At 42.5% G+C, this 27594-nt stretch overlaps 2 protein-coding genes across 4 annotated transcripts in view; both read left to right on the forward strand.

The window, feature by feature from the left end:
• LOC126563376 (flexible cuticle protein 12-like) overlaps positions 1 to 27594 on the forward strand; it is a 281105-nt gene that overhangs the window by 150347 nt on the left and 103164 nt on the right. The gene's annotated exons all lie outside the window — the stretch shown is intronic.
• LOC126561485 (protein bric-a-brac 1-like) overlaps positions 1 to 27594 on the forward strand; it is a 124427-nt gene that overhangs the window by 83516 nt on the left and 13317 nt on the right. For both annotated transcript variants that reach the window (XM_050217659.1, XM_050217660.1), the window contains exon 2: positions 13163 to 13220. In XM_050217659.1, coding sequence (XP_050073616.1) covers positions 13163 to 13220 — 58 coding nt within the window. The remainder of the gene's footprint in view (positions 1 to 13162; positions 13221 to 27594) is intronic.

Raw genomic sequence — 27594 nt, forward strand, 5'->3', positions numbered from 1 at the left:
TATCCTAATAAGAGGTTTCTTCATGCTGAAAGCATGTTGAATAGCGTTGATAAATATTTTTGAAACTAAATTTCATATCTTCTGCTCAAATATAATCAAATTTACTTATGGATGACCTTTTGATACTGGTTGAAAACTATGTTTTTGTACTGCTTTGATCGAGAGCTCCGAGAATTGTCGTTTAGTTTACATACATCCTAAGCTCTATCCGTTGTATATCTGAGATTACATTTGCCTACAAACTGATAGTTACTACATATTAGTACTAAACTACAGGTACTCGATACTAGACTCTAACTGAAAAAATTCCCAGTTTTGGAACATTTAATACCCATTATGTGTCTATCCAATTTTTTAAATCCGTTCCATACGTCCAACGACTTTGCCACGCAATTCATTTATATTAAGCTTTAAAAATCGCATAAATTAAACAGACACCCAAAAAACTTACATCTCATCATCATCATCATCATCATCACCGTCGTGATCACTATCACCATCACCATCTCAATTGCGTTTGCCGCCATTTGGTCAGCAGTAAATGTTTCCATCCCCCGCACAGTATCCTCCTCAATCTTAGCCCCCATCAAACCAATCCTACCGACACACAACACAAGTACGATTGTTTATCTTTCGCCCGCGAGCTCGCGAGTTTTTTTGTTATTTTTTCTCCCATTTGGTACAGTTTGCTTGTTTTGCTACTTCTTTTCTTTTCGATGAAGTCACACAGAGGGACAACCGTTTTGGAGCCGGAGCCGTTTGTTAATGGACGAAGTTATTTGAATAATTTACCAATAATAATGACGATTATTGTTATTGAAATATTAAAACAAAAACCTACTAAAGCCGGGGACGCACCATGGGACGAGCCTCGACGGGTTGAAGATTGGTGGGTGGGGTTTTCCACTATAAAAACGCGCTCAAGACCCACCGCTCATCTAGACGGCGGCAAAAAGACACCCTTGCAACAATGAGGTGCGTTCCAGTTTTTGGTGGTTCGCTCTTCATGACAAGCCTTTTTTTTTTTTGTTGCGTTTTGTTTCTTCGGTTCCTTTCGAAATACCGAACGCGCGGTGCGTTTCGTTTCATGTGCGTGTTTTTCCCTCTATTTCTTTAATGTTTTGCTTTACTTTTATCGTCAAGTTGTTGTCTCCAGTAGGAGATGTACCCTTTCCTGCTCATTCGGTCCCACCTTCCCAACATACATCCGATGAAGGAAGCGAATAAGAAAAAGAGAATGTACATCATGTACTTGCTTGCGCCACACTAGGCTTATCTTTTATTATTACCTCGTTTCTTTTTTAGCGTTTGATCTAAATCTAAACCGTTGCTTGTGTTGCGTTTTGCTGTTTTGCTATTGCGTTGCCAGCTTTGTTATAAAGTTATTTTCGCTGTCTGTGTTGAAGTTATGGTCAACCGAGAGGGAGTTTTAGATATTTGTGACGGAACTTAGAGCTTTTAGCTGCTATGCACATTCTTATAGTTAAAATTAATTGGTGAACTAATTTTAGCTATGATTTAAAATATTTTACTTTGAAGGAAAATTATATGAAAAACATTTGTAGGAAAATGTATTCCCTGATTTTTATAATAATATTTTATAACATTAATTTTATACTTTGAAATAACAACTCAAATACATTCAAGGGGATGAAAATCCTTCAGCCAATTCTTCCATGCATCATACAAAGCTCCGTAAGCAAAGTTTCAAGCACATCTTGACGTGTCGAAGTGGTTCGCCGTGTGCATCACCACAGAATAATAATAATAAAAATGTGCGCGTGAAAATGCGAGGTGTTTCTGGCTCATAAATAGCTATTCTTTTTTCTTCTCTATTCACCATATGTACTGCATGCTTCGGGATGGATGAGATTCTTTTTTTTTCTCGTGTGCTAATGTGGAAAAAGAAGCGCATAAGAATAAAGGTGACAAAGAACGATTATGAACAACGGATAGGGTTTTGTCTGCACGAAACTGGCAGAGACTAGAAAAGAGGGAATGCTGTACAGTGCACAAGGAAACAGTGTAAATTGTGAAGTGCCAATCTCTACCGAAGGAACAAAGCAAGCACATAAGTTGAATAATGTTACAGCGGGGGAGCAAAAAAGTACAGCTTGTCCTAGATATATATTCACAAAATAACATAAAAGCGTAACATTCGTCAGCTTTTTTACACATGTTACGAAACGTTCTTGATGTTATAATTTTCTACCCCCCTAAGGCATCTTCAATCGCATCGTCGACACGTTCATTAACGCCTCAAATCAATAATATGCTAGACTCGCTTGACACGGAACAGTAAAATCCAGCAAACTTTCTCTCGAACAATAAGTTTTATAACAGAAAACAAAATGCAAGAACTCTCTAAGAGACGACTGTTTAGCGACCCATTAGCTACAGACTATCGGCAGACACTATAATTATGCATCCGTTCTTAATTACAAACACACGAAACAAGACGAGGAATCGAATCATCCGAGGACAAACAAAAAAGTAAGGAAAAGTTTTTTTTTGAAAAATCCATATTGCACCGGTTTGTTAAATGCGTTAAATGTGGTGTTAAACGGTCGACACGCGTTCCCTGTTTGTTGGTCTTTTAAGGTTGTCCGTCGATCCGTCGCTTGTTCTTCCTGCTGTGACTGATATGTGTTGCTAATAAAGCTCTACCTTGTGAGATTATCTTTATCAAGCATTGACATTTTATAACAAATTTTATTAATTCCTTCATGTGGCTTTTTTCTTGAATAATTTTTAAACGTCTTGCCTGTTTTATCTTAACCTTTTCTTAGTATGGACTCACTTTAAAAAAATATTATAATCTTGTGGAGAAATACGCTTCGGTCCCGATTCGAACCTCGATTTTGCTGTTTGTCAGCCTCCTTTATCTGCTGCTCTATCACTGTACAATTCTTCAGTCGGAGCATTAGCTTATTTAAGCTTGAAAAGCAATTCCTTCAAACCAGTCGGAAGAAGTCTTTGCGCGTTAAATCGTCGTGATTTTCTGTTCATCCGCTTCTTCTAAAAGGCGGAGATTTGTGGAACATAATTCACTCACTGTAAAGCACAGCTCTCCCCCTTACTGTCCCTCGGGATATAGGATGCCAATGATACAAGATGAGCCTGGGATGCTGGTGTTAAGCACATGGGGTACACCCCGGCAACGAAAGTAAAACCACCAATCGACCACCAGATTCACACTCCGTCGCTCGTTCGCTCTTTCTCTCTTTCTCTGAGACGCCATTCGCCACAGAGAGTATCCCCAGTTGGAGTCGCGCGATTTCTCGATAGCGCCATAATCCTTGCACGAGAACGTTCGCCAAAAAGGATCCTTATCAAGGTAATTGGTGTGCGGGCAAGCCCGAAGGGATTTTCTTCCCGGCTTGCCAAACCCAGTCCTGAAAGGGGTCAAGTGGTGGGAAGCATTTGCAAGGCGCAGAGCATGATAGGACGATTTTATTATGTATAAGGATCACGTCGCAGGGCGGATTCCACGCCGGGTTTCAGCACCTGTTGACTTGGCGATGTTAGGTTTGGTGCCCACCAACCGGAAGACACATAGTCGTCGTCGTCGTCGTCATTGTCGTCTTCAACGGACTCAAGGAAGCAAGCTGGAGCACGCGCCGAACGCTTGTGCTTCACCCGGCAAAGACTAGACGGTGGCTAGACATTGTGACGTTGGCAAATGAAGCGGGACAGAGCGCAAGGCTGCTAGTGGCGGTTTCAACACGATGTGAAATAACCAGTTCACTGTTTCGAGTTAGGTTGTGAGGCTGCCTCCAAACCTAGCGCGGTATTTTGTGTTTGTTTCGTCGAGTTCTTCTGTTCCTAAAGTAAGTGTCTCAACGCGACCGCTACTATCAGGAAAATGCGACAGTAGATTGCTAAGTGACCCTGTTTCAAAATGTGTGGACGAATGTGATTCGAACTTCAGCTTTGACATTCAAACAGTTCACACCTCGAGTCAAAAGGTTTTGCATTTGTTTTTCTGGTTTTTACTCTTATTTTATTTATATTTACTCAAATGCTATGCTACATCTAGAAACGAATTTTTACACTTTCTGCTGAAAAGCAAAACAAAGTCTGGCTCGTATGAAAATCTCACCTTCTTATTTGACAATGCTTCGCACATAAGCCCACTAACAAAATAGTCCCTCCGTGTCCGAAAGTCCTCAGCTGCCAGACGTCCTGCGACAATCGTTGGATGGATATTTAATTTTGTGTTATCGATACTATCACCTAGTCATGCCGAAATGCAGAACTGTTTGCTTAAGTGTTTCCTAACAAACAACGCTGCTAGACGAAAAGTAACCAAAGACGCACGTGCTAAGTACAATGAGCTTAATGCCGATTGCAAGAAATGTACGCTCTGTTTCAAGACGACACGACCAGATATCTTTACTGGCCGTGTTTGATTAGCGGACTTGGAACCCGTGTCTTGGAATGTTTTCGACGATACCCAACTAATCGTACAGCATTTTTTCCCATTCTCAACTTCTTCCCCAACGATCCGTTTTCATTCATTAACTGGTTTATGCAACATTGAAGTGATACTTAAAGCTAGCTTTTAAAAAAGTATTCAAGTAGAATATTTTACGGCCCGCTAACGGGGCATACAGCTGGAACGCTGTCAATTACTCAAGCAAATCATAATCGACCCCCGAAGAGTCATCCCCGGACGGTGACTTGGGGACGCGTAAACTGGTTAGTACATTAATTGTGCTTTTGATTTTCATCACCGTAAGTCCGGTTTCGCGCTTGAAAACGCGTTTCCAGTATTAGCGCTAGCTCGATTATTATATTCACATTTGCTGCAGCATGCAGCATAAATCATACTTAGCAATCGGGTGCGCATCTTGCTCCCGGTTTCGCTTTTTTTTTTTGCTTCCCACTCACATTCCAGATGGCTGATCAGTTGGAATGCTTCTCCCGACAGCTTAATCTACAATCTATGGGAGAGTGTTACAGCTTTATCAAGCTGTAAACGACATTCCTTGCAATCGATGGCAATGGACCTGCTTTGGGGTGTTGAGATATGTCTGCCATTGCAATAAACTAATCGCTTTTATTTGATGAACTCAACTGAATGTTGCTGAATCAGGCATTTGGATAACCGTGAAGTAAGGAAGTAATAAGCATTGAATAGTTTATTTTTATAGCAATCTATACATAAGGCTGCCAGCAGGATTTATTTGATAATGTCTAACACGTAACGAAACTTCTTTTACCAATAGAACATTTCGCATGAAAATATTCATATTGAAAAGTATTTTCAAGCGACACTAAACTTCATTATCTCTAAAACGATCCAGCTCTAAAGATAGCTTCGAAAACAAATTCAATTCAATTGCTTTCCGTAGGCTTTTTTTACGCTCAAAATTAGAAAATTGAACAGTTTCATGGGAATATTTTGTTGCTTACTATTTTTACATACTCATACATTTCGAAACCATCCAAATTTTGGAGCGGAAATTGAATCTAGATAGTGCACCTGTACTTGTAATTTGTTACGTGGGGTAGTTTCAAAGAAAAAATTGTGTTTTTTTATTATTCAGAGGCCAGCAAAATTCGATTCCCAAAATTGAACGCCATTAGAGAGCTTTAACTTCAGGACAAAAACTGTTGACAATTTCCTGTCAAATACAATGTACTCTAAGGTGTAATAGAAAATCTATTAAAAAGGTTTTAAAGGCTTTATTCAACGTTATTCAGCTCGTAAAAGTGAACATCCATAACCATCCACAGCACAAGAAATGTTGCCTGGATGTAACAACACCAGCCATACTTTCAATCGACCGTTAGCTGCTGGCCTCGTTCTAATTATATTTCGCTAATGATTACAATAAATTATCGTCAATCGTTTGCGTTTCCCTCGATTGCACACCATCACCACCGCAGTGACTCCGCCAAGAAACTGCATCTGCATTGTCCAGACCGTCATACGAAGGCAGTCGGTGCAGTTTATGTGCATATTTAATTCGAAAAGTTTCAACAATGGTATAATAAATGTATTCTGCTATACCTCACACACATCCACTCCCTCTCCTTCTCTCTCTAGCGGGAGATGCAAAATCGCGAAAACCGAACCGTGGCCGCGCTCCGCATTTTGAAGACAAACAATGAGCTTATAAATATTAGATAATGTAATGTACCGCCACGTCGTCGTCGTCGTCGTCGTCGGTTGCCATCCTAATCATGTGGCAAGTGGCTGAAACCAACCAACAGCGAACGGGTCTTAAATCCTATCCCTTTCGCACCCTCTTGCCACACCCATCTTCTAGGCAATGGTGGGCAATTTTCTTCAAACGAACCGCGACCATTTGTCAAGTGTTCGAACCGAGAGCTCCACCGTATCGGAACTGTTTGCCACCTGTTTGTCTTCAGACGAGCCCTTCAGTGGTGCCGTTCTGCTGCCGCGGCTACTCCAAAAAGGGCCGTCCATCAGTCCGGATGTTGGTCGCGGGCGCAAATATCTTCGTAGCATGCCCTTCCGTTCAACCAGCCCTCCTCTCTCCCGGTTTGCCTATCTGCCAGCTGCTTAATGATGTGTTTATAGGGAGATTGTTTTACAATAAATTTACATACAACGCATTTGCATAGATGTGCCTGGTTGTGTCTGACTGCCCCCCGGTTCATGTAGCGCTGCATGTTGCGTCAGGCACCATACAGCACCGAGAGCTCAGAACACGGGTTTTCTTAACAGCTTCGCATTCATCAATCAGTAACGAGCGAGTGGTTTTAAAGAATCGATCATTTTTGCACATTAACCACCAAAGGCAGCGAACCATGAAAACGATGCCTCATGCTGTGGTCCAATTGTTACGCTACCTTGATGGAAAACAACCCTTGGAACTTTTTCGAAATATTTTATGATGAGAGCATTTATGTCTCAGTGGCAATCACGTGCTAAGTACAACATTTAGAAAATTATAAATACTAAAGAAATATTGTTTACGTACACAAAACATGCTGTCAACTGTAGTTTGAAACATTTTATGTCGTTACATGTTCCACTACACTGCCCTTTGCCCTTCACTCTGCTATCGTCCTACATGCAACCATTTGCAAAGTACGGCACAGAACGCTTCGGAACGCAAACGAACGCGAAAAAGAGGTAGTTAAAATGTATATAAAAATGTACACAAAAATAAAATAAAAACAACACACACAAAAAAATCAACCATTACCTTCCATTGCACCGGAGGAAGTAGTGAATAAGAAATGGCTTTCATTTATCATTGATACGGCGGGGGCAAAAACATGCATTCCTAACCATTTTCTATGCACCGTGGAGAGTGCTTTTCCGAGTGTTTTTAAGTTCTGTTTTTACTGAGTTCCTTTTTTTGAAAATATTCTAGAAGAGAAGAGTGCCACAAGCCGTACGGGCTGCCGGTTAGGAACGTTACGAGCATGTGTGGTGTGGGCTGTGCTGGTTGCAAATAAATCATACATATACACTGTACTAGACTTGTAAAATAAAATACGTATAACCCAGTCCAACCAAAGCCCAACACTGCACTGGTAGTGGTGGGCAATTTTTTGCACTGCATCTTCTATTCATTTTCCACGACGAACCGCATGCCAGGTTGTAAGGTTTGATTTGGATATGTCAAAAGAAGGCCTCGACCATATCCCGAATATAGCCGGTATCGTACCGCCTAGCGTGGAAGTCGTCGGGCGGGGCAGCGAGCAGCAAGCGTTGGAGGACTTGTAATCATTTTCATATCAACTCTCACACCATTAGACACGCAGGCAGGCATTTGCCGAGTACCTACACACGGTCATCCTGCAAAAAGTTCAATCCTTCCGCCCTCCACAGAAAACCCACCAGAACCAATCCTTGTGGTGGTGATTTTGCATACATATATGCTTGCCAAATGCTGCTCGCTTCACCATATCTCGCACAAAACGAGACGGAGAAACCGATTGCCCAAACAGCAAGCTAATTCGCAACCGTTCGCGAACCAATCAAGCAAGGACCAAGGACCGACGACTAGCAGAAAGAATGAGTGAGCGAAAGCGCCGGCCGTTTCGGCTCGGCTGAAAAGACTTTTCATTAATCATTCATCAAAACATATTTAAAAACATTTTTCCTGCTGAAATATGCAGCCACGTCGTCGTACGTGGTGTGTTCGTCCCAGTGCCCATTCGTCCGCCCACCATCACTCGCATGGTGGAAATCCTAATGCTCCCTCAGTCCCGAAAACCTGTCCCCTCCCTTCAACACGTGTTTTGCGCTCTGGTGAGGTTTCGCGAAGCAAAATTTCGGGCTCGCGCCGTTTTGCGCAACGCGGAAGAACTCCCCGCGATACGATGTATTAGTGGTCCGGTGGAAAGCCCTTTGGCTTGGCTGTACCTCAACCGCGTACTCGGTTCCCAACAACAACAAAAAAAGGGGGTTCGAGAATAGGAATAGAAATTCTAGAAATACAACCACAGCGACATGGTGCGAGTACGAATCGCGAAACGATAGAGCCTCACACCAATTTCGCCGGGACCCAGCCGAACATTCGTCCAGCCTGGCACTCGCTGCCCGGTTCATCTTATGTCCGTGATTTCGCATGGTCAGCAAAACAACGTAAAAATGTGCCTCCCCGTCACGTCCCGGTTCCGAAGCGCCGAAGACAACAAACGGCATCGGGAATGAGAGTATCGATATCGTACGGCGGCACAGTAAGCATTGCAGGAAGTTACCAACGAACCGAACGGACCAAGCGGACGGACATGCCTGATGCGCGTTTTGCGATGTGTTCGTTCGTTCATAATTAATAACATGCCACTGAAAATTGCAAAACCCAATGCCTACACACACACACACGGAGCTGCACCAAATCGTCATCGTGCTCGACGACGAAGCATTTGATACCGGGGAAATCGATCTTATAACGATTGCGCTTGAGGGGATGTATTAGAAGTTGAATATTAAATTTATCAATAACTCTACAAAGTTTGAGCTGTGTTCCGGGTATTGCCCTAAAGCTAGTGCCGGAGATACGCAAAATCATTCAATTCCATGTTAGGTTTACAGTTCCGTTCATGCTTAAATTATTCGCTTCTGTTTTCGCCCCAGGTTCCCTTCCTTTAAGCTACAAATGTATGCATCTTCCTGTATTCTTATGTAAAAGTAAAAAAATAGACAGCACGCCTATGCCCTGTAAAAGATCCGGAACTTAGCGAAAAGGGCCTTTATCCTTTTTTTCGCACTGTCCATCCTTCCTGGACCAGGACTGGATCTAGCGAGCGAAAGGATGTAGAGCGGAAGGAGTGTGTTTAATAAAATATCCGGCCAACATTAATTATGGATGCGTTTCGATTCCTTCGTCCGAACCCTGACGACGTGTGCCTAGCTGAGAACTGCAAAAGAAAATACGAAAGGCGCAAGAAAGTGGTGTAGAGAAAAGAGGCTATAAAATATTCACGACGGTGAAGCTTGATGTGGAGTATAAGGAGTTTGCCAGTTTTCTTTCTCTCTTCACTGATGCATGATTTATTTTTCTTTCTATTTATTTTTAATACTAAATATGAGTACGCTTTACTTTTTTATTCTTTTAAAAAATAGCTTGCTATAGTTAGACGCTTAATACTTGAAGCATCACTTTAAACGCCACAAGCCAGTGACCTGATTTTCTTCCCGAACGTCATTCTTGAGACGCGTCACGTTGGAGTGGTGAAGCCATTGCAACGTAAATGCCTTCCAAGACCGTCACAGCTTTGACACCGGTCACTCATAAACAGGGAAGAGGGATGCGGGAGAGAGAAAGCGAGAGCTGGTAGCGGTAGAGGGCCATTAGTTGATTTGTGTCATCGTGCGCATGCAATTGTAATGGTGTAATTATTAATTTAATTTCAATTATCATTCGAAATGGAAACAGTCAGTGCAAGAGACGGCCACTTTCCCTTACGCACACCCTGGTTCGGGTTGGTTCCGGTTTTGCTAATTGTTCAACGGCCGTCTACCGGAAGCCGGAAGAAATGTAAACCGACGATGACGGCAGCGTTACGACGAGCGTACATCGGTAATAATAACAATAATGCTGCCGTAACTGTTTGTGTACGTCGGTGTGCTTCATCTGTTGTCCCAGCGTTTCAAGAGGCGTGCCTCATGTACTTTAGAAATCCTTCAGAACATTGGCTGGAACATCTTCAAGAAACTTGGTGCTCTTCAGCGATCTGGGAACCATTGATGAAAGGAACGGCTCGCGAAAGTGTTCCACTTTACGGTGCGTTTGTGTCCAACAGGGTACGAATGATAACTTGACTGTCCATTCGAATTTCTATTGCGACAACCCATCAAGAGCAATACGGCCTGGCCGTCCCTTATGAATAAAAAAAAAAAAAAAAACCCCATCAAGAGTTAGCGTTTCTTGAATGGTCTTTAGTTTCAATAAACGTGTCAATTAACAACCATCCGCTATAGGGCGAACGCTTCATCCTGGAACCAATATGGTGGAGGAGTATAGCGAGGGACGTATGTGGAACTTCCGTTTAAATGCTTAAGCATATGGAAAAAAACACATCTGACCTTATTGATATTGCATGACAATCGATCAAAGAGAAGCCTGAACTAATGTGAAATAATTATTGTCATACTCAGGGCTGAGATAGAGTTCCTATCGAATGTTTCAAAATCAGTACTTTAAACTTCCAATTTAAAAAAAAATGTTTTAAAGATCATCAAATGGCAGACATTTACTGTCGACAGGTCGGGATTTTTTGCCCCCAAATGCAAATGCAACTTTGGCACCAATTTTTAAACTCTTTTCTCTCAATTAATCGCTAAATTTACTGAATGACCAACTGCACTTTTGATTCACAGTTATTGCATTCCCCTACTCAGTACTTTCACAATAGCGCCTAAACTTGTGCTTCTGTAATTGGACGATATCTTCGCCCATGTCGATTCATGTTGTTTGCAGGAACAGTTTGCCTCCAAACCAAACTGGACCTCGAGTATGCAAATCGTCTTGTGAGGTTGCTGGAAAGTGCAGTAAGCAATCCAGAGCTCCTCTCCTACAAAAAAAACCGCCACGTTACGGCCATTCTAATTTAGATGCAAGTGCAACTACGAATGAAAGGAACACGTTTGCATTGGAGTTTGTTTTAACCAACCCCGGTCGTGGTGGTTGGCTTTCTACCCGAAAGGGTTTCGTCCAATCTATTGGATTGTGTATTTTTTGGGAGAAGTAAAAACTTATGCCAATTCATACATCAACCTGCACCAGACGATGACGACCACGACGACGAATGCATTCGTCTCTAGGCAATGCATTCAGCTACAACAAAAAAATGCACCAGGCAAGGAAAAAATACGCTACACAGACACACACACACAAAACAATCTGAGCTAGGAGAAAGAGTAGAGTTATATTTTTCGAAAACGAGTTACGTTCAATGTCTCTGGTCGGAGGGTACTGATAGACCCTGAAGCAAGGAAAGTAAAGCTTCAGTAAGGATGCATTTTATACACCAACAAACCTTTAAGCTTGAACATGGGGTTGTGAGACTAGTATTTATGTATTACTATTAAATCGTGTGCACAGAAGACATAAGTCTACGCTCAAGGCAATTAGTCGTGAAGAGTTTAATTTTATTTTCATTTTATTCGTCCTTAAGATTTATTCAATTTTTTTGTGTGCCTTTTGGATATTTATTACTTAAATAATACATAACAAAACATAGCAACATACATAAATACCCAAACAATTGAAAGCATTTCTCATTTATTCATTGCTTCACAAAAACAAAATAAACTTGCTGCCAACGGACGGCCTCCAACACAATCAACAACATTTTCAAACAACACCAACCAATCATATCGACAAAGTAATGAAAACAATCCTACAAAAAGTAAACTCAACGCGAACCATTTGTGCATACATTATTGCATTCCGCTTTTAATTGCACTCCAGCTGTACTGCGCTTTGGCCGAAACGCAAGCGCACAACCAGAACCTAATAGCCAATGTCCAGCGAAACCCATCCGAATGCGCTGCCGAAAGCGGAAAGCGAAACGAATAAAATATAATATTATATTCACAACTCCCATGGGCTCAGTTGCACGTTGCACTCTATTTTTATGCAGCCGTCGTTGCATTTTTTGGGGATTTTCTGTTTCGCATTCGCACCAACGGGGAAAATAAATTCGCTGTCACAATCGAACCAGGAGGCGTGACCCTACTCTGGGGCAATTTTTTTTACTTCTTCTTCCTTCGAGTGAGCAACCTTCCTCAGGGCCTCACATTTGGAATGTGAAGAGATGCATTTGGAAGCAAGCTAGGAATGTTGGAAAGGAATATTTAATATGACATCACTGCCATAAAGAAGCCCGAGAATGAGTCGCCGGAAAAAGGTGCCAAATAAACAAACGACAACAAGGAAACAGAGCTTGCTTTCGATGAACGAAGGCACAATTATGTCCACATTAACAATCGTGAGGCCTTTAACAATACTTCCTTGCCGAACCAGATCCAGCAAGACAAATGTAGCAACGTAAGAGAAGGATCCTTTTTTACTTTTGTGCCTAAATACGGTGACAGCAAATTACACCACAAAAGCTGCACCGGTTCGAAGATGGATAATTTTTGCTTTGGGAAGCAACCGTTCGATAATGCTGCTTCTTCAGAACGTATTTCCCAGATCAGTTCGCTGCCATCTAACAATAGGCCGGTTGCATAAGGAGGTATTTCGCGACGATAAATCATCGGATCGAAGATAAATGGCAAAACGCGAGTGGGACGTACAAATTGGTCCCGAAAAGCATCGAAATAAAACGCTTCGAACCAATGTGTTGTAGCTTCCGTTGCGGACAGGGCACGAGTGTTTGTGGTGATGCTGAAGGTTTGCAAAAACAAAAGAACAGATGAGAGGGATGATAATAATAATAATGTTTTTGCAAGTGCAATGAAAAGTCTCGCCCAAATCTGCATCAGAACGCACCAGAAACGAGACTGGCTTGAGAAGCTAGATTTTGGGCAATTGGAGGACTTGGAGGCTTTATTTATCGGCGACTACTAGCGAGAATCAACTTGATAAGAAGAGTACCAGCTGGGTTCTAATTCCTTACAGGTTTTGCTCGATGTCTTTTAACCAACAATCCTTGACTGATCGATTCTTTCTTCAAAATTAATATCTAACAAATGTTCTTTCTTTCTTTCTTTTTCATTCAGGCTAAATTGTTAGAAAACTCCCAAGCCTGGCTAGGTGCATCAACGTCATCAATTGCTGGTAAGTTACACAATGCTTCTAGATATCGCAAGAAACCTCCAACCACACGTTAAGCGATTTTCCTTCAAAGTTTTGGAAAGTATGTTTGGATTTATAACCCGCCATTTAAATAGTTATCAGGTAACCAAGCGTTAGAGTACACCAGTGGGGGCATTAAAACGGACAGATCAAATGCTTTTCATACAGAAAGCGAATTATTTTTTGGTAAAATCCTGCCAAAGGAGTTTGTAACACAGCAAACTAACCACACAGGAATATATGTTTGCCATCCCAAAATTCACTCACACACACACATACACATTCTCAGACATACTTGAAAGACCCGTTTAAATCCACCACTACAAATCCTTCCGATGGCCAAAAAAAAAAAGAAATCAGCTGTACAGTGAACTCATCCTGGATGCAGGATCTCTCCGTGGAAATGGTCGAAAGGTTTCCACCTATTCAGCGTCCCTATTGCTTGAGCATGTATCGGCACGAATGTCTTTGTCTTTATGTGCATTCATTCCACCTTCATTCCCCAACACAACACCTTCATCGCACTCCCAACATTGCTTCCATCATCACCGTCAGCAGGACTCTTGGGGTTGTGCAGAGTGCAGAGGATTTAATTAAAAAATCTATATTTTTGCAATTCCAATCCGCGATCCTTCCGAAACACCCGCGTTACGAGGGACACTACCAACCCCGGATATCGGTAAAATAAAGTCGCGAAATGGTGGTTCCGCCGCCTCATCGTACAGCGGGAAACCTTTCGGAACCCGTCTCACCTCGTCTGTCGGTGATCCCATTGCGGCAGTGGTACGATATGATGAAGAGATGTTGAGGTTGTTCTTTTTCTCTCCCTCTCGTTCCTTCTGTTCTGTTGTATTATCAACAGCATCAGCACTGTGCCTGGTGCCCCTTTTGTTTGTTACATACACGAGGCCTCTTGTAGATATATTTCAAATAAATTTTTACTCTATTTTTATTTCGGAGCTCATCGTTGCTCGCTAAAACCACCGGGGCCACGCTTCGGACGGACGGACGGGTTGGCTGGTTGGTTAGATTTTTGCTGGATGCTCCTGGGTCAGCATTTTCCCTCGCCTCGGTACGATGTTCTGCTTTTCATGTGGGTGAGTCGGTCGGGGTAGCATCATTCTACGAGAGCATCCAGCGATACACATAGTGCCGCTACCCATCGACGATGGATATCGAGTTTTTAGTCTCGCTGTAATCGAATCTAACGATCGGTGTAGTGGTTAATGTTGCAATATTTTTCATATACCACCCGAGCAGGTTTATTCTTGCAAGGAGGAGAGCTGTAAAAGGTTTTGCACATAGAAACAGTGTGCTGGTGGTTTAATTTTATTTACCCGGTAAGCTTGTAAAAATGGTTTTAAATTTCTATGCAGATCTCGTACAAAAACTCGAATTTCCCAACCAAGCTTAGAATTGTGATATATTACAGCAAAAAAAAAGCCATTCGCACTGCTGCCATTTTTCCTTTTGATATCCTTCGATGCACACGGACAGCTCCGATCTGGCCTAATCTTCCTCCCAGGGTGTGTTACGAGCATCAAAACGGATGGCAACAACGAAAAAAGAGTGCGTAACGAACAGAAGGTTACAGTTTTTGTTCGTTTGATTGTGTTGCTTCCTCTTGTCACTTTCCATGTGACCGCTTTGTACTTCCATTATGTGCATCCTTCCGGTACGCTGCATCTTAATTGCTATTTCCTTACGCACCGAACCAAACGCCGGTAGGTGCAAGGGCAAATTGCAAGTAAGACTGACGTCGAACGAGATCGTCCCAGATCGTCCTTGACTGTGGTGGACCTGTGCTTCAGATTCGTGCCCGTGTTGTGGCTCGCAGGTGCAGGCATCTGCGAGACAGAAAAAAAAATACCACCCCTACCGAAGGTTAACAACGCACCACCACGCATACACATTTTCAGGCACTTCCGGATGATGGAGAGAGCATCCGTGCAGACACCAAAACAAAACAACAGCTCGCCAAGCGTCACATAACACCATCCTAGCACGCAACGGCATCAGGAGTCGGACACATTTCACTTACAACCGGCGCTTGGCCCGTACGGTTATGGGGCCCAGGTTTTCCTTTTCCGATTGAAATGACGTAACGTGTGTAAATAGGGTTTCTTGTTTTTCAATTTCTGCATTCCATCTCACCCACAGCGACAGTCTCTCGATGTGAGAGACATCCAGCCGGCGGAACAGTGACTACGTCAGTGGGGAGAAAAAAAGGGCTTTACCGAGACGGCTACGAACACATACGCGCGTTTGTGCGTAATCCGGAAAATGTAAAACCTTTTGCACATATTTGCATCTTTTAGTTTTTGCGTGCTGTGGAACTATATCCACGCTGTACGGTTTAGGATGCGTAACGCTGTTCACAAACGTCGAGAGTGCAGCGAGAAACAAAATGCTGCCTTCACTAAGGCAGGCAGCTGTCTATCGTCTATCTGGATGGCTTTTTTGTGTTTGGGAGAACTTTTCTTTCGAAGGGCCAGTTTGTCGCTACGCCCGTAAGGATGGCGAGACTGGATTGCTATTTTTTCGCTTTGATGCTACACAAATGGGAGCGTTCGAAGCGCTAGACGCTGATTAAAAATTTAAATAAATCCTTTTAAAAAGTAAAAGCACCAAATACATTGAACAGTTTCGTTAGCACAGTAACAAATACATCTTTATTTTGCCTTCAGATCGTTAAGAACCATTTAAATGTTTATGTAAGCGACTCTTTGTATAGCGATGCTTGTTTGTTCGCTGCTGCTGCTGCTTCCACCGCTCTTATATCTGCAATTTTTCGTAGTTAAAATTTATTTTCTGTTTCATATTTTTCATTCCTTCAAACACATCTTTGCGACTTCGATGCTTTCTTCTCTGTCTTTTGTTTCTCATTTGAGATAAATTAATTCAAATTGTTTTTAGTGTTTTATTACGTTTTTTTCCTTTATCTTGAATTTAATTTTCCATTTTTGGAAATGCGCTTCCATTTTAACAATAGCATTAATTAATTGCAAAGTGCCCCCGCTACCAACCGTACTAAAAACAACAAAAACAGAAGCGCGAAAAAAACATCAAACACACACACACGCACACAATTCCGTATCAAAATGGAACATTTGTTAAATAACAAAACTTTTGCTCCCGAGGACGAATGGATCTTGATTGTGCCGTTTTGTTTTTCCTTCCTTCCTTTCTCTCTGGTTCCCCCTTTTTTTGCTATTTCCTCTCACTGTCCACCATTCTTCCACACCAGGCAAAAAGGCAAACAAAAAAACAGAAAAACACGAACTCAAAACTCATTTACCATCCATACCGCGGGTGTAGATGATTTTCGATTTTTCCGCGACCCGTTTTTTTTTTTTTTTGCTCGCGCGACCAGCTCCCGCCTAGCCGAGGTTTCTTGGCTGGTTCCTCCGGGTTTGGGTTGTTAATTTTCGCCATCATTTTTTAAGGCAAAAGGGAAGAATTAAAATACGTACAAGTGGTGGTGCTGGGGGTGGTGAAGTACCATTTTCGGGGGATAGGTGGGGTGGGAGCGAAAGAAGAGAAGGAAGAAGAAGCTGAGAAGAAAAGGCAGGTTAAAATATTATAAAAACTGAGGACTTGCAATAAATATTTGATTAATTAGATTTTTTCCTCTCGCTCGCTCTCTCTCTCTCTCCTTCTCTGGCCGCCCTTTCCCGTCCACCGTCGTGTTGGAGTATCCCGGCGTTCTTCGTCGCAATTGTTTTGCGCAGCCAATGAGCATTTTATTTGCCGTCCCCTTTTCGCCGCTGCTTTCATACCATTCCACGTGTCCTTCTATTTTTGAACAATTTTGTGTGCTTGTGTGTGGGGTGTTTGTGTACTTTTGTCCACGAATCGTTCCACTATGATTTGTGCTGCTGTTTCGGTTTCAAATTTTGAACATCCACCAAGTAACGCTCCACGGGGAACTGGGAGAAGCTGCAAAAAAAAAAAAACTCAACCAAAAATTAAACAAATCTATTCTCTCGCTCAGCCTTGGATGCAATGAAGGAAAAAAAAAAGCTGTTGGTAGGTGGTTTCATACTTTAGCACATTTTAAATATACTACCTTCCCTTCACTTCCCTCCCAAAATGATCCCAAAGCGGGACAGAAGAGGAAGCAAGAGGAAAATAAAAATTAGAACAAACCTTCGTGCGGAATTTCCTTTTTCGCCAGCCGACGGGAAAGCTTTTCATGCAAAACAATATATAATATTACCTTCCTTCTGGAGCAGGAAGAAGGAAGGACGCAGAGGTGCGGGTGGTTTCGAAGAGTGGGAAGCTAACAAGGAAAAAAAACCCTCCCCCCCACCCTCCCAAAAAAAAGCACACCAAACGAGGATGGAAAATTACCTCCGCCGGTTTTCCCTTTCCTTGCTTCCTTCATCACCCGGTACAAGTGGTCGTGCAGAAATGATGCTGGAGAATGATGATTATGACGGGGTTTTTTTTTTTTAGTTGCGAAAAGTACTTGGAGAGCCGAATCAGAATTGGGTAATGCGAGGGTTGGAGGACACGCCGAGGGGTACACGGATGGTGGGCACATTGTATCGGTATCACGATTTCGCGTAGCCCGGGTTTCATTATGTTTAATTTATTGATTGAGTTTGTATTCAGCTCATTTCGTGGATACGAGCTTATACACTCACGCACACACACAAAGTGCACAATTGAAAAATGGGGGATGAATGTGAAGGAGGGTCGTGGTGCGAAGGGGATGTAATATTTTTATTCCTTTTTTTTGGTATTGCGTCTTGTGTGCTTCCTTGCTTGCTTGTTGTTCGAATAATGCAGCGAACAATTTCACGCTTAAGCAAGGCAACGAGAAGGAGTGTTTGTGTGGTTATTGTGTGAAGCAATTGTACGTTCAACTTCATAAGCCTTTTTTAATAAAATCGTATGAAAAACTTAAGACTTATCCCCTTTTTAAAGTAAAATTTATTTCACTAGAAGTAAACAAGTTAAAGAAAAGAAACCCCTGCATAAATCAACCAATAAACCACGTGCACCTAGTGCACCGAAGGAGGGCCGCAACTGCACAGTCACAACTGCATCTGCACAACTGGCCAAGGCAAGTGGTTGGACAACCATCCGGGCCGTAGCCGGGCGTTGGACCAGCCGGGCGTAGCGATAAATGAAATAAACATCCAATTTGAGATGCAAATGAGCTGGAAAATGATATAAATTAAATTTTCGTACTGATTCATTCACTTCCGTCAACGCGAGTGATTCCGTGTGAAGCCCTTCACGGTGCGAAAAACGGTGCTGGTGATGGTATGTTTTCATTTTGTCACTCTGAATGAATTTCCTTGTCCAGCAGCAGCAGCAGCAGTAGCAGCAGCAGCAGTGCTCGGTGAAGCGATTGGTGCGCGTTATTCCTAGTCGAAGGAGAAACCCTCATGGAGAAACAATTATAGTGACACTTAGTGACAAGTTGCGTCACTTTATTTGAAGTGCTAAAGCCAAATTAAGCTTGGAAGGATTTTTTATATATTTTTTAAAATTGAACTAATCCCAAAGAAATGTTTAAACTATTTTTCGGTTTATACACCATTTCAATCTCAAAAGTAACATGCTTTCAAAAATGACATATTAAACATATCACAGAATAAACATATTCCTATTGTTTGCCTCATTTTCAACCCCCCATCCATTAACACCTTCAACCGCCCTAATGGCGCGAAAAACGAAAATGCATACTGACCTCCCGTGTTCCGGGTTCCTCCGTTCCATTATTACAAAGGAAAGCCGTTTTCCACCGTTCTGCATCCAGCCACACAAACGCGCACACATGCAAACTACACACATCCCCATACTTGCACCCTTTCTTATCCATCTTCCACCCACCACCCGGCGGGCGTGTGATATATATTTGTAATATATTTTTCATCATTTTCTTTTATGTTCCGCGACCGCCGCCCTTTTGTGCCTTCGGCTGCGATTCAAAATTATTTTCTTGTAAACAACCGCCAACGTTCGGCAATCCACATCCGTTCGAAACCCGGTCCGGAGTATGTGCCGGCGTGGAAAAAGTTTAAAAGAAAGCAGCGAAAAATGGGTGGAGGTGGGGGGGGGGGGGAGGTAGAAAAGCGACAGAACACACCAAAAGGAAAAACTTTAGCCATATTCTTTCGGGTCGCCATCGTCAGCCAGGTTTCCCGGCACCCATTGTCCGAGATTGGCGGCAAGATCCGTTTGTTTCTTGTAAATAATACACACCTACATGGCACACATACGTGAAAATGCATCCGTGTATATACATTTTACACTTGTGCTCGGGCGGGACGCGCGCGCTCGCCCTTTCCGTTGCAACCAGTTCCAATGGTTACCTCACACACTGGCTTAAGCTAGGCAAGCCAGTGGAAAAATGGGTGAAGATTTTCCGCGTATTTTTCACATATTTCCAAATGATTTTTTCTTTTACTTTTACGGTTTTTGCTTGCTTGCTGCCCATGTTTCTTTCACCCCTTCTCTAACCGACAATGACTTGTGTGCCCACGTGTTTATCTTTTTGTTCTCACTTTCCTCTTTTTGTGTAGAAGATTAAGGGGTTATTCAGGGGAGATGGGGGGGGGGGGGAGGAGGTGTGCAAGCAAGGGGGTGGGTAATATTTTTCACATCCCAAAAACCTCTTTCTTCTCCTTTGCGGTCTCCTTGCCGGCTCGTCATCTGCAAGAAGTCCGATTCAAGTTATTTTCGGTCTTAGTTTTTCCGGCGATGCGGCCTTTATTTTCGTCACCAAAAGCCGCCCATGGTACACACACATACACACCCCCGGGCTTCCAAGGACTCTTTACCGATTAGACTGCAGGGTGGACTAGCCAGCGGGGGGGGGGGGGGGGGGCGGTTGCTGGGAAAGCCAAAGCTAAAAAGCGAGATTTTTTGTCATATTTTTACGCTTCACTCATTGTCTTAGCTGCCTATTGCCTATTGCTCGGCTACGCCGCCGTCGTCGTCTTGTGCGCCGGTAATCCCGTACCGTGTGCGTGTGTTTCATTTCTTTTGCGCTTGCTGTCTCTTTCTTTATTTTTAATTTTTCCTTTGTCCAACCGCTCCCCTGGTTCTTCCCTAACCCTTCCCACCCGACGCGAACTAACAAACGACGAAAGCCTTGTGCGACTTTAACTTTGATGTAACACGCGGCAGAGTAATTATTTACATTCATTCCAGTTCCACCCTTCTCACACTTCTTGCACTCCCCATCGAAAAAAAACGCCCCCCCCCCCCTCCTCGCTTCCATCAATTGTCATTTCAAAATTACTTTCATCTCGTTTCATCCCGCTTCTTGCCTTTCGTCGGCCCGTGCTGCCGTTTCTTGTTGACTTTGGTCTTGTGTGAGGTTTTCTGAAGAAATTTCTTCCTCTTCCCGGCTTCTCAGGCGTTTGAATCGGTATTTCTCATTCGCCATCCAGCATCCGTTAGTTACACTTATGCTTCTGCCACCCCATTTCACCCTCGCTCTCGCCTTCTGAGTGCTTTTCTCCACTACAAACACACGATCATAATGATCGTCTCCGACGAGCCGACGTGTTATGTTATTTCACGTATTGTTCAAGGTGTAACAAGACCACCTGCCTTCCCCTTCAAGATGCATCACCACCCTCTCCCGGTGATGCATACGACCTCGTCCCAATCTCGTCTTACCTTTTCAATATATATCTCGCCTTTTTTTTGCATAAGCAACAATACTCTGCTCTCTGCTGCACGCAAAAACCTCGACAGACGACAACGTGCCTGATGATGGACGAGAGTATGCGATGGAGTTTGGTGAACTTTTTCTCACTTTACCGACGGACCCCTTGAACCCGCGCACTACCTGCACCTCCTCGTGCTGGTACGACAGTTTTCATTTGTTGTAAAAGATGGTTTAGCATGATAGCGGAAGCAAATCGCTGCCTACAGCAAGCACATGGACACAATGCGACAAACACAAAACGAGAGCAACCGATTCAACCGGGGAAAAATAGCACATTTCTACCAGATTTGCCAGCTCTCTTGTGTGATGTTGTTATTATGTCTCTTCGTTTGCTTTTTTTCTGTAACATTGTATTCGCGTGTGCTCCAGATAAGTTAATGTTTCAATCGGTTAGCTGTGCCTTTGCGCTGCATTTGTGGGGATAAAATGGGACATTTTCTTTATTTTCTTTTATTTAATCTATTAAAAATATATGAAGAATATAGAAATGATTTTAATGCTACGAAATATGTCACATTATTCATAAACACGGTATCATATCGATCAGTTTTCATTTCACAAGCGACTCCTTGTTCGTCGTTTTGCTTCTTTAATTTACACCACGATTTTCCACTTCCCGATGCTACCACCTGCAAGCGGTGGTCCGAGCATCCATTTCATTTAAATTTTTCATTTTTCATTAATCAATTATTAATATTAAGTCTTGTGCGAACTTCTTTCGCTTTCTTTTCGCTATTTCTCCCATTTTTTCATTTTTGCCACCCTTAAACAACATCGGCCCGGTGAAAGAAATGTTTACGCGATTTTTTTTCCACCATACAAAGTGAAGAAAATGGGGTAAAGTAAGACCTTCCACCGAAGAGAACCTTTCCTTTTGCTGTAGCGAAGAAAACATCACGGGCAGTTGGGGAGGGTTAGTGCGGAGGAAAAACTTTTTCCCTTTTTGCACTTTATTTGTTCTCGCGTCGCAGATTTTTTTCCTCCCCTGCTCACCTCCTTCCCGTTCTGTCCCGTTCACGATGGCCAGCGTTCTATTTACATATAGGTTAGGTGTGTGTGTCTGTTTTTTTCTTTCTGCTCACTTTCTTTCGTTCCTTTTTTGTCCGATATTTTATTTCATTTTAAATTTTTGCTTGTTACCTAGTCAGGATTAACCTTTACTGTTTTACACGACACCCGCTTGACGTTCGACAATTTCTTTCACTTTTTGTCCTTTTTTTTTTCTTTTCACTTCGTTCTTGAGCTTTTTTTTTGTTTTTTCATTCTACTTTTGTTCTTCCGCTAACTGCTTCCGCTTTCTATTATTGCGCTTCGCTATATAATAAATGTGTATGTACTTACTATTTAATACTCTATGTACTACACTTCCATCCTCGTGTACAGATTTTTTTTCCTTGTTTTGTTTGCTCTTCACTGTTTCATTTCATATCTTGGTGCTGCTCCATTTTTACATTTACTTTTAATTAAATATTAATGAAAATTAAAATGAACCAAAACAGGCGGAAAGTGATGAATGTTTTAGCGAAAAAGGGAAGGTTCGCGCTCTCGCTTCGTTCGCAACTGCCACCATCGCCGTCATCCCGTCATCAGATGACGGGAGGGGAAGGGAGGAAGAAAAAAACCAAGTGGCGACCTTCATCACCCTACTACCCCTCTTGGCTGGCAAATCATGAAGGGGGGGAACTCACCATCGTAGGGTGTAATTTTTCATTTTTATTTCCATTCCGGTCTTGGTACTTTGTTTTGCGCCTGCTTGCTATTCTCGGCCCGCTGTGCCTTATTTGAAGTGCTGGTGTAGGATTAAAAATTGCCACCGGTATGCACACAAACACACACTTGAGCGAAAAATAAAAAAAAATAAAGGAAACGAACCGTTCGATCACAAATAATTACCCACAATCGAATGTGCCGATTGATTCATTTGTCAAGTAATTAACTTTTTTTTGTTTCCTTCTCGCTCGCTCGTGTCCATTAAAAAATAAAAAAACGAAGGCACGAAACGTTTTGCCAAAAGCTAAGGAGTCCCGGGAATGGATTGTTTTCAATCAATGCATGTTTTCTATTTGTTTCCTTTCGCCAAACCCCCCCCCCCCCCCCGCCGGCTGTCGGTAAGGAATAAGTAAAGTCGACTTCATGGCACACCACCAGCCACACAACCACCGAACAAATCACCCGCGTGTAATTAGTGCATAAGGATATGAAGGGTTTTAATTGATTTTCCAATAGTGTTCCCCGTGTTCGCTTCTCCCGCCCTTTGCTGTGCCCTTTTGTGGTGGGCGAGATTGGAAGCGAGCCATCAAATGAACACGCGATCGAAACATTTGCCACAATTAATGGTGGTAAATATTCCAGCGCGGGTTGCGGTGTCGGCAAGCATTTTATGTGTAGACTTAGAATGCAGTTTGTTTTGTGCGGTTGTAGGTTTTGTGAAATCGATTCGAAAGTCTATTTTTAAACGACGTCTCATAAAATACTCATCCGATTTGATTCGTTTATCAAATCCGTTCTATTTCGTCGGTTGGAGATCGTCATCCGCCGATTAGACAGTCAGTTGAAAAGTCCTTCACAAGTGGCAAATAAAACAATATTTTCCAAGCATCAAACAGGCATCTCAACATCAATACCGAATGTGTTAATTCTCACCGGAACACCTTTTGGCCAGTATCGTTTGATACCGCTACATGCTACATGGTCTGAAGATCACCATTTACACCTTGATAATAAAACTGTTCGCCGGCTAACCATCATGTTCCGTTTGTTAAAATAAATTCAACCTCACCTGGGCAAAACAAACGCCCCAATTCTTTGCATCGTTGTGGAGAGGCAAAAAAAAAACGGAATAATCCACCTGTTTTGTTCGATTGTTTATCGGGCAAAATAAATCACCCGATCAAACGAAACCTCTGTGCTTTTTTGCTCGTGTCGTTTACATCTGTTTGGGGATTTGGGTGCTTGTGGGGATTTCGGTTCTTTCTTTTCTTTTTTATTTGATACATAAAACGACCCAATACCGTTTCCGTTTGATCACCCGAACACGCGTGTACCACCCAACGATCAATGCTTCTTTGATCATGTGCTCACCCATGAAGTTGAAAATCTGACGAAACCAGCCTGGAACCGATGGCCGATGACGATGGTTGCGATTCGATCGATGTGTCGATCGTTGAATCGAGGATCCTCCTGAAAGGGGAGAGGGAGAAAGGGTAAAAAAACCTACCGCCCCCCTCCCACCAACAAAAAAACATCACCCCATTCACCCACTCGATGCGGACACCCAGAACGGTGTCGAGTGAGAGCTCTCACATTAATAAAAATGGAAAGCATTCATTCGGAAGGACGCTAACGGAATGCAACATATTCCGCAAAAACTGAAGCGCCTGTCTGTGGTGGGGATGAAAGGCAGTCAAAAAAAAAAAGGCGAACGGTCTTAAACAAATATCATAACCGGCTCCGGCGAGAAGGGGCTTGAATTTGTTTGCCTTAAACATTTCAACATTTATCTCAAGAAGTTGCCGCCATTACCGATCCGGATTGCGTCGTGTTGCCTTTGAAGATCGGGTTGATTGTTTTCCAGTTGAGACGATGGCCGTGTATGTGTGTGTGTGTGTAGTTTTATTGTTGTTGCGATTCTTTTCGCATTCCAGCTGACCACGCTCACCAGCATTCGCTTTTTGGTAGTTTCGGTGCTTTTATTTATTTAATTATTATCATTATGTTTTGTTTAAATATATTCCTAGTGCGTGGATGGGAAAGACGTCCCTGGAGAAACGTCCAATGGTGGCAATTAAATATGCATCTGCAAAGTTATTAAGCATTAATAAAATATGAGATAAATGTGGTTAATTTTATACGCAGAATATTTCATCCCCACCACACCACCCTGGTTGGCAAAATGACTCCTCTTCGTAGCACTCCGGGCTTGCGATAGTGTAAAATTATTATTTCTCCTTATTTATGATAGCAATAAGAGTAATAATAATAACAATAACGATCATATATTTGGCTTTATGCTTTTCTTCCATTACCCTGCTCGACGCTCTCTCCCTTCCAGCTGTTCAGAGTGCCTACACTTCTTGAGCCTCTTGAGTCTTCCTTGCAGCTGTTGGGAGTGTTGTTTTACATTTTTGCTATACGAAAATTGTGAACGAACCAGCGGTGGGTGGAGATGAAGCTGCGGGTGCGGCGCTAAGCTTGCCCCAAAAATTTATATTTTTGCGTTGCCGTCCATACGATCTGTTGCCTCACAGTTTCCATGTTTGCCATGTGCGATCTCGTTTCACTTACTCTTTCATTTTATTAAGCAGTCATTAACCTCCACGACGATTCAAAATCGCGTACAGAAATAGAGAAGAAGAAGAGCCACAGAAAAACTCAACAAGAAGATTATTATAAAAATACCATACAAACATTCAAAGGCGGAGGGGGGGGGGAGGTGCTAAGAAAAAAGAAGAGATGAAACACCATCGTAACCCTCAGTAAACCAGTTCAGAAGAAAATAACATCGAAATCATCTGTGTCTCTTCCTTTCCACCACCCCCCCGGTCTACATAGAGTTGAAACACAAACCCCACTCACATACCCCAATCCCTGCCACCGCCAGCCTGCAAAAGAAGCAATGGTAATGAGCATCGTGGTATATTTATTTCTATCTGTTAAAGATTACCAAAGCATTAACGATATAGCGCTTAATTGCAAACGTGCAAACAAATGTGCGTTCCATTGCAATCGGCCCACACGAGGCGAGCATGATGGTAGCAGGGGCATGGTGGGCATTACCTATGCGATAGGTTGATTTTTTAGAAAAAAAAGAAGAACACCAAAAAGAAACCATCGCTTTTCATAAAATGCGTACCAGATAAGCCCAACCAGCCGGGATGAGTATCATAAAATGAGTTGATTTTTTCTGGGGATCTCGTTATGATAATACTTGCTCGAAAATTTGAAACTGTGCAGCGGTTCATGACCGTGATGGTGGTGGGTGGATCACCGCGCGGGTGATGATGGATAAATGAAAGAGTAAAAAAGCTTTTACCAACCCCACCCGGCACACCAGTCACCAACCGGTCTATGGGCGATGCAACGTTACGATCGTAGCTAGTGTGGTCTAGCTGTTGGTGAGGATCGTGTCGCGATATGAGATGTAGTGAAGCAGTTGGTATATTTTATTTTTTATAATCTACAATCGTTAACTGTCGTTTTCGGTGAGGGTTTGGGGCCGACTAATCTGGGGCACGGTCATTCGAGAAACTGTGTGTCTTTTATGGCAATTCATACATAAAGTCTAGGTACGTGGTTAAAGACTCTACTGTCATCTAACGGAGAGGTAATGCATTTTAGATAAAATGTTACTTGGAACAGCTGTTACCAATATAGTCACCTTTGAAGGCATTGTTCGTTCTATCAGCTGCAACTTCAAACGATCCAAAACTGTTGATATCGCTGAGAGATTTTGCAGCTTTACACTCGTCAAGTCAATACTTTTACAGTGTAGTAGAAATTCCTTACGATGGAAGAGTATCTGGAAAACATCGCCAATCCCCAATGTCAATGGATGATCAGTCCTACATGATGTTTGATGGCAATCACTGGTAGAAGACCAGAGACTTTAGGTTCGCTCCCAAAGGAAATAAACGTTAACATCAGTTAAGTCTCTCACGTGGGTTCTAATTTTGCGCATTTGGCTTCTTAAGTACTTGCTCCTATTCTTCAGTCGTCATCAAGAAGAGAGTGGTGTAGTAGATTCTCCAGATTTAAACCCATTTTCCTAAGGCTCATTAAATTACTGAACAAACTGAGGATACATTTCAAAACGAATCAACCAATCAATCATTTTTTTGAATAATAGTTTAAACCAAACCGCAATCGATGGAACCTCTCAAACAATTTTATTGAGGAAAATAGAGCCCAAGATCATGTTTTACGATTAAACTATTTATCCATTCTTTCATCGACGCCTTCCAAATTTACTTGCATACACAAATCCGGTCAAATTGTTCGCAGCTTTTGAAATTTTAAATTACAAATCTTGCTCGCAATTACTTGCGCGATCAAGCAATAAGGCTGCATCTCATTATCTGTCACTGGTGCAGTTGCACATTAATGCACATTAAGTTTACATGTTTAGTGCCCATCAAACACACATTTCTAGCTAAGCGAAGAGGGGAAAAAATCACCTACGTGACCAGACACTAGCTGATGATTAGGATCGACGTCGCACGGCTTCGGCTGCTACACGGTCACTGATAACACCACAACCCCCCCGATTGACCCTGCAACGCAGTACAAAACGGTCAACAATAATAAACCCTCCAAGCCAAGCCAAGCAACTAGGGCTGAAGCTATAAATAATAACTATTTGCAATTAATTTGCTACACGTGATCTATTTGTAGGTTCCCGTGCCTTCTCCCGCCCTTCTGTACCTGCACGGATAAGAAGCGCGCTTGTCATGAAGGCGAGATGGGTCGCAAGTTGGCACGCTGATTACTAGTTGCGTCGTCTTTTCACTGCACTTCGAGCGATCGGCCATCCCTGCCAGCCGGTGTTTCGTTGTTTCGATCATTTTTTGAATCGTATTACGCGGTTTGATCGCATTTAAGCTTCTTCCCTTGGTTCCGATCGAAAATATTTCGAACTGACGTAATCATCAACCAAGGCAAGAC

Source organism: Anopheles maculipalpis, chromosome 3RL, assembly GCF_943734695.1.
Source record: "Anopheles maculipalpis chromosome 3RL, idAnoMacuDA_375_x, whole genome shotgun sequence".
Lineage (NCBI taxonomy): Eukaryota > Metazoa > Arthropoda > Insecta > Diptera > Culicidae > Anopheles > Anopheles maculipalpis.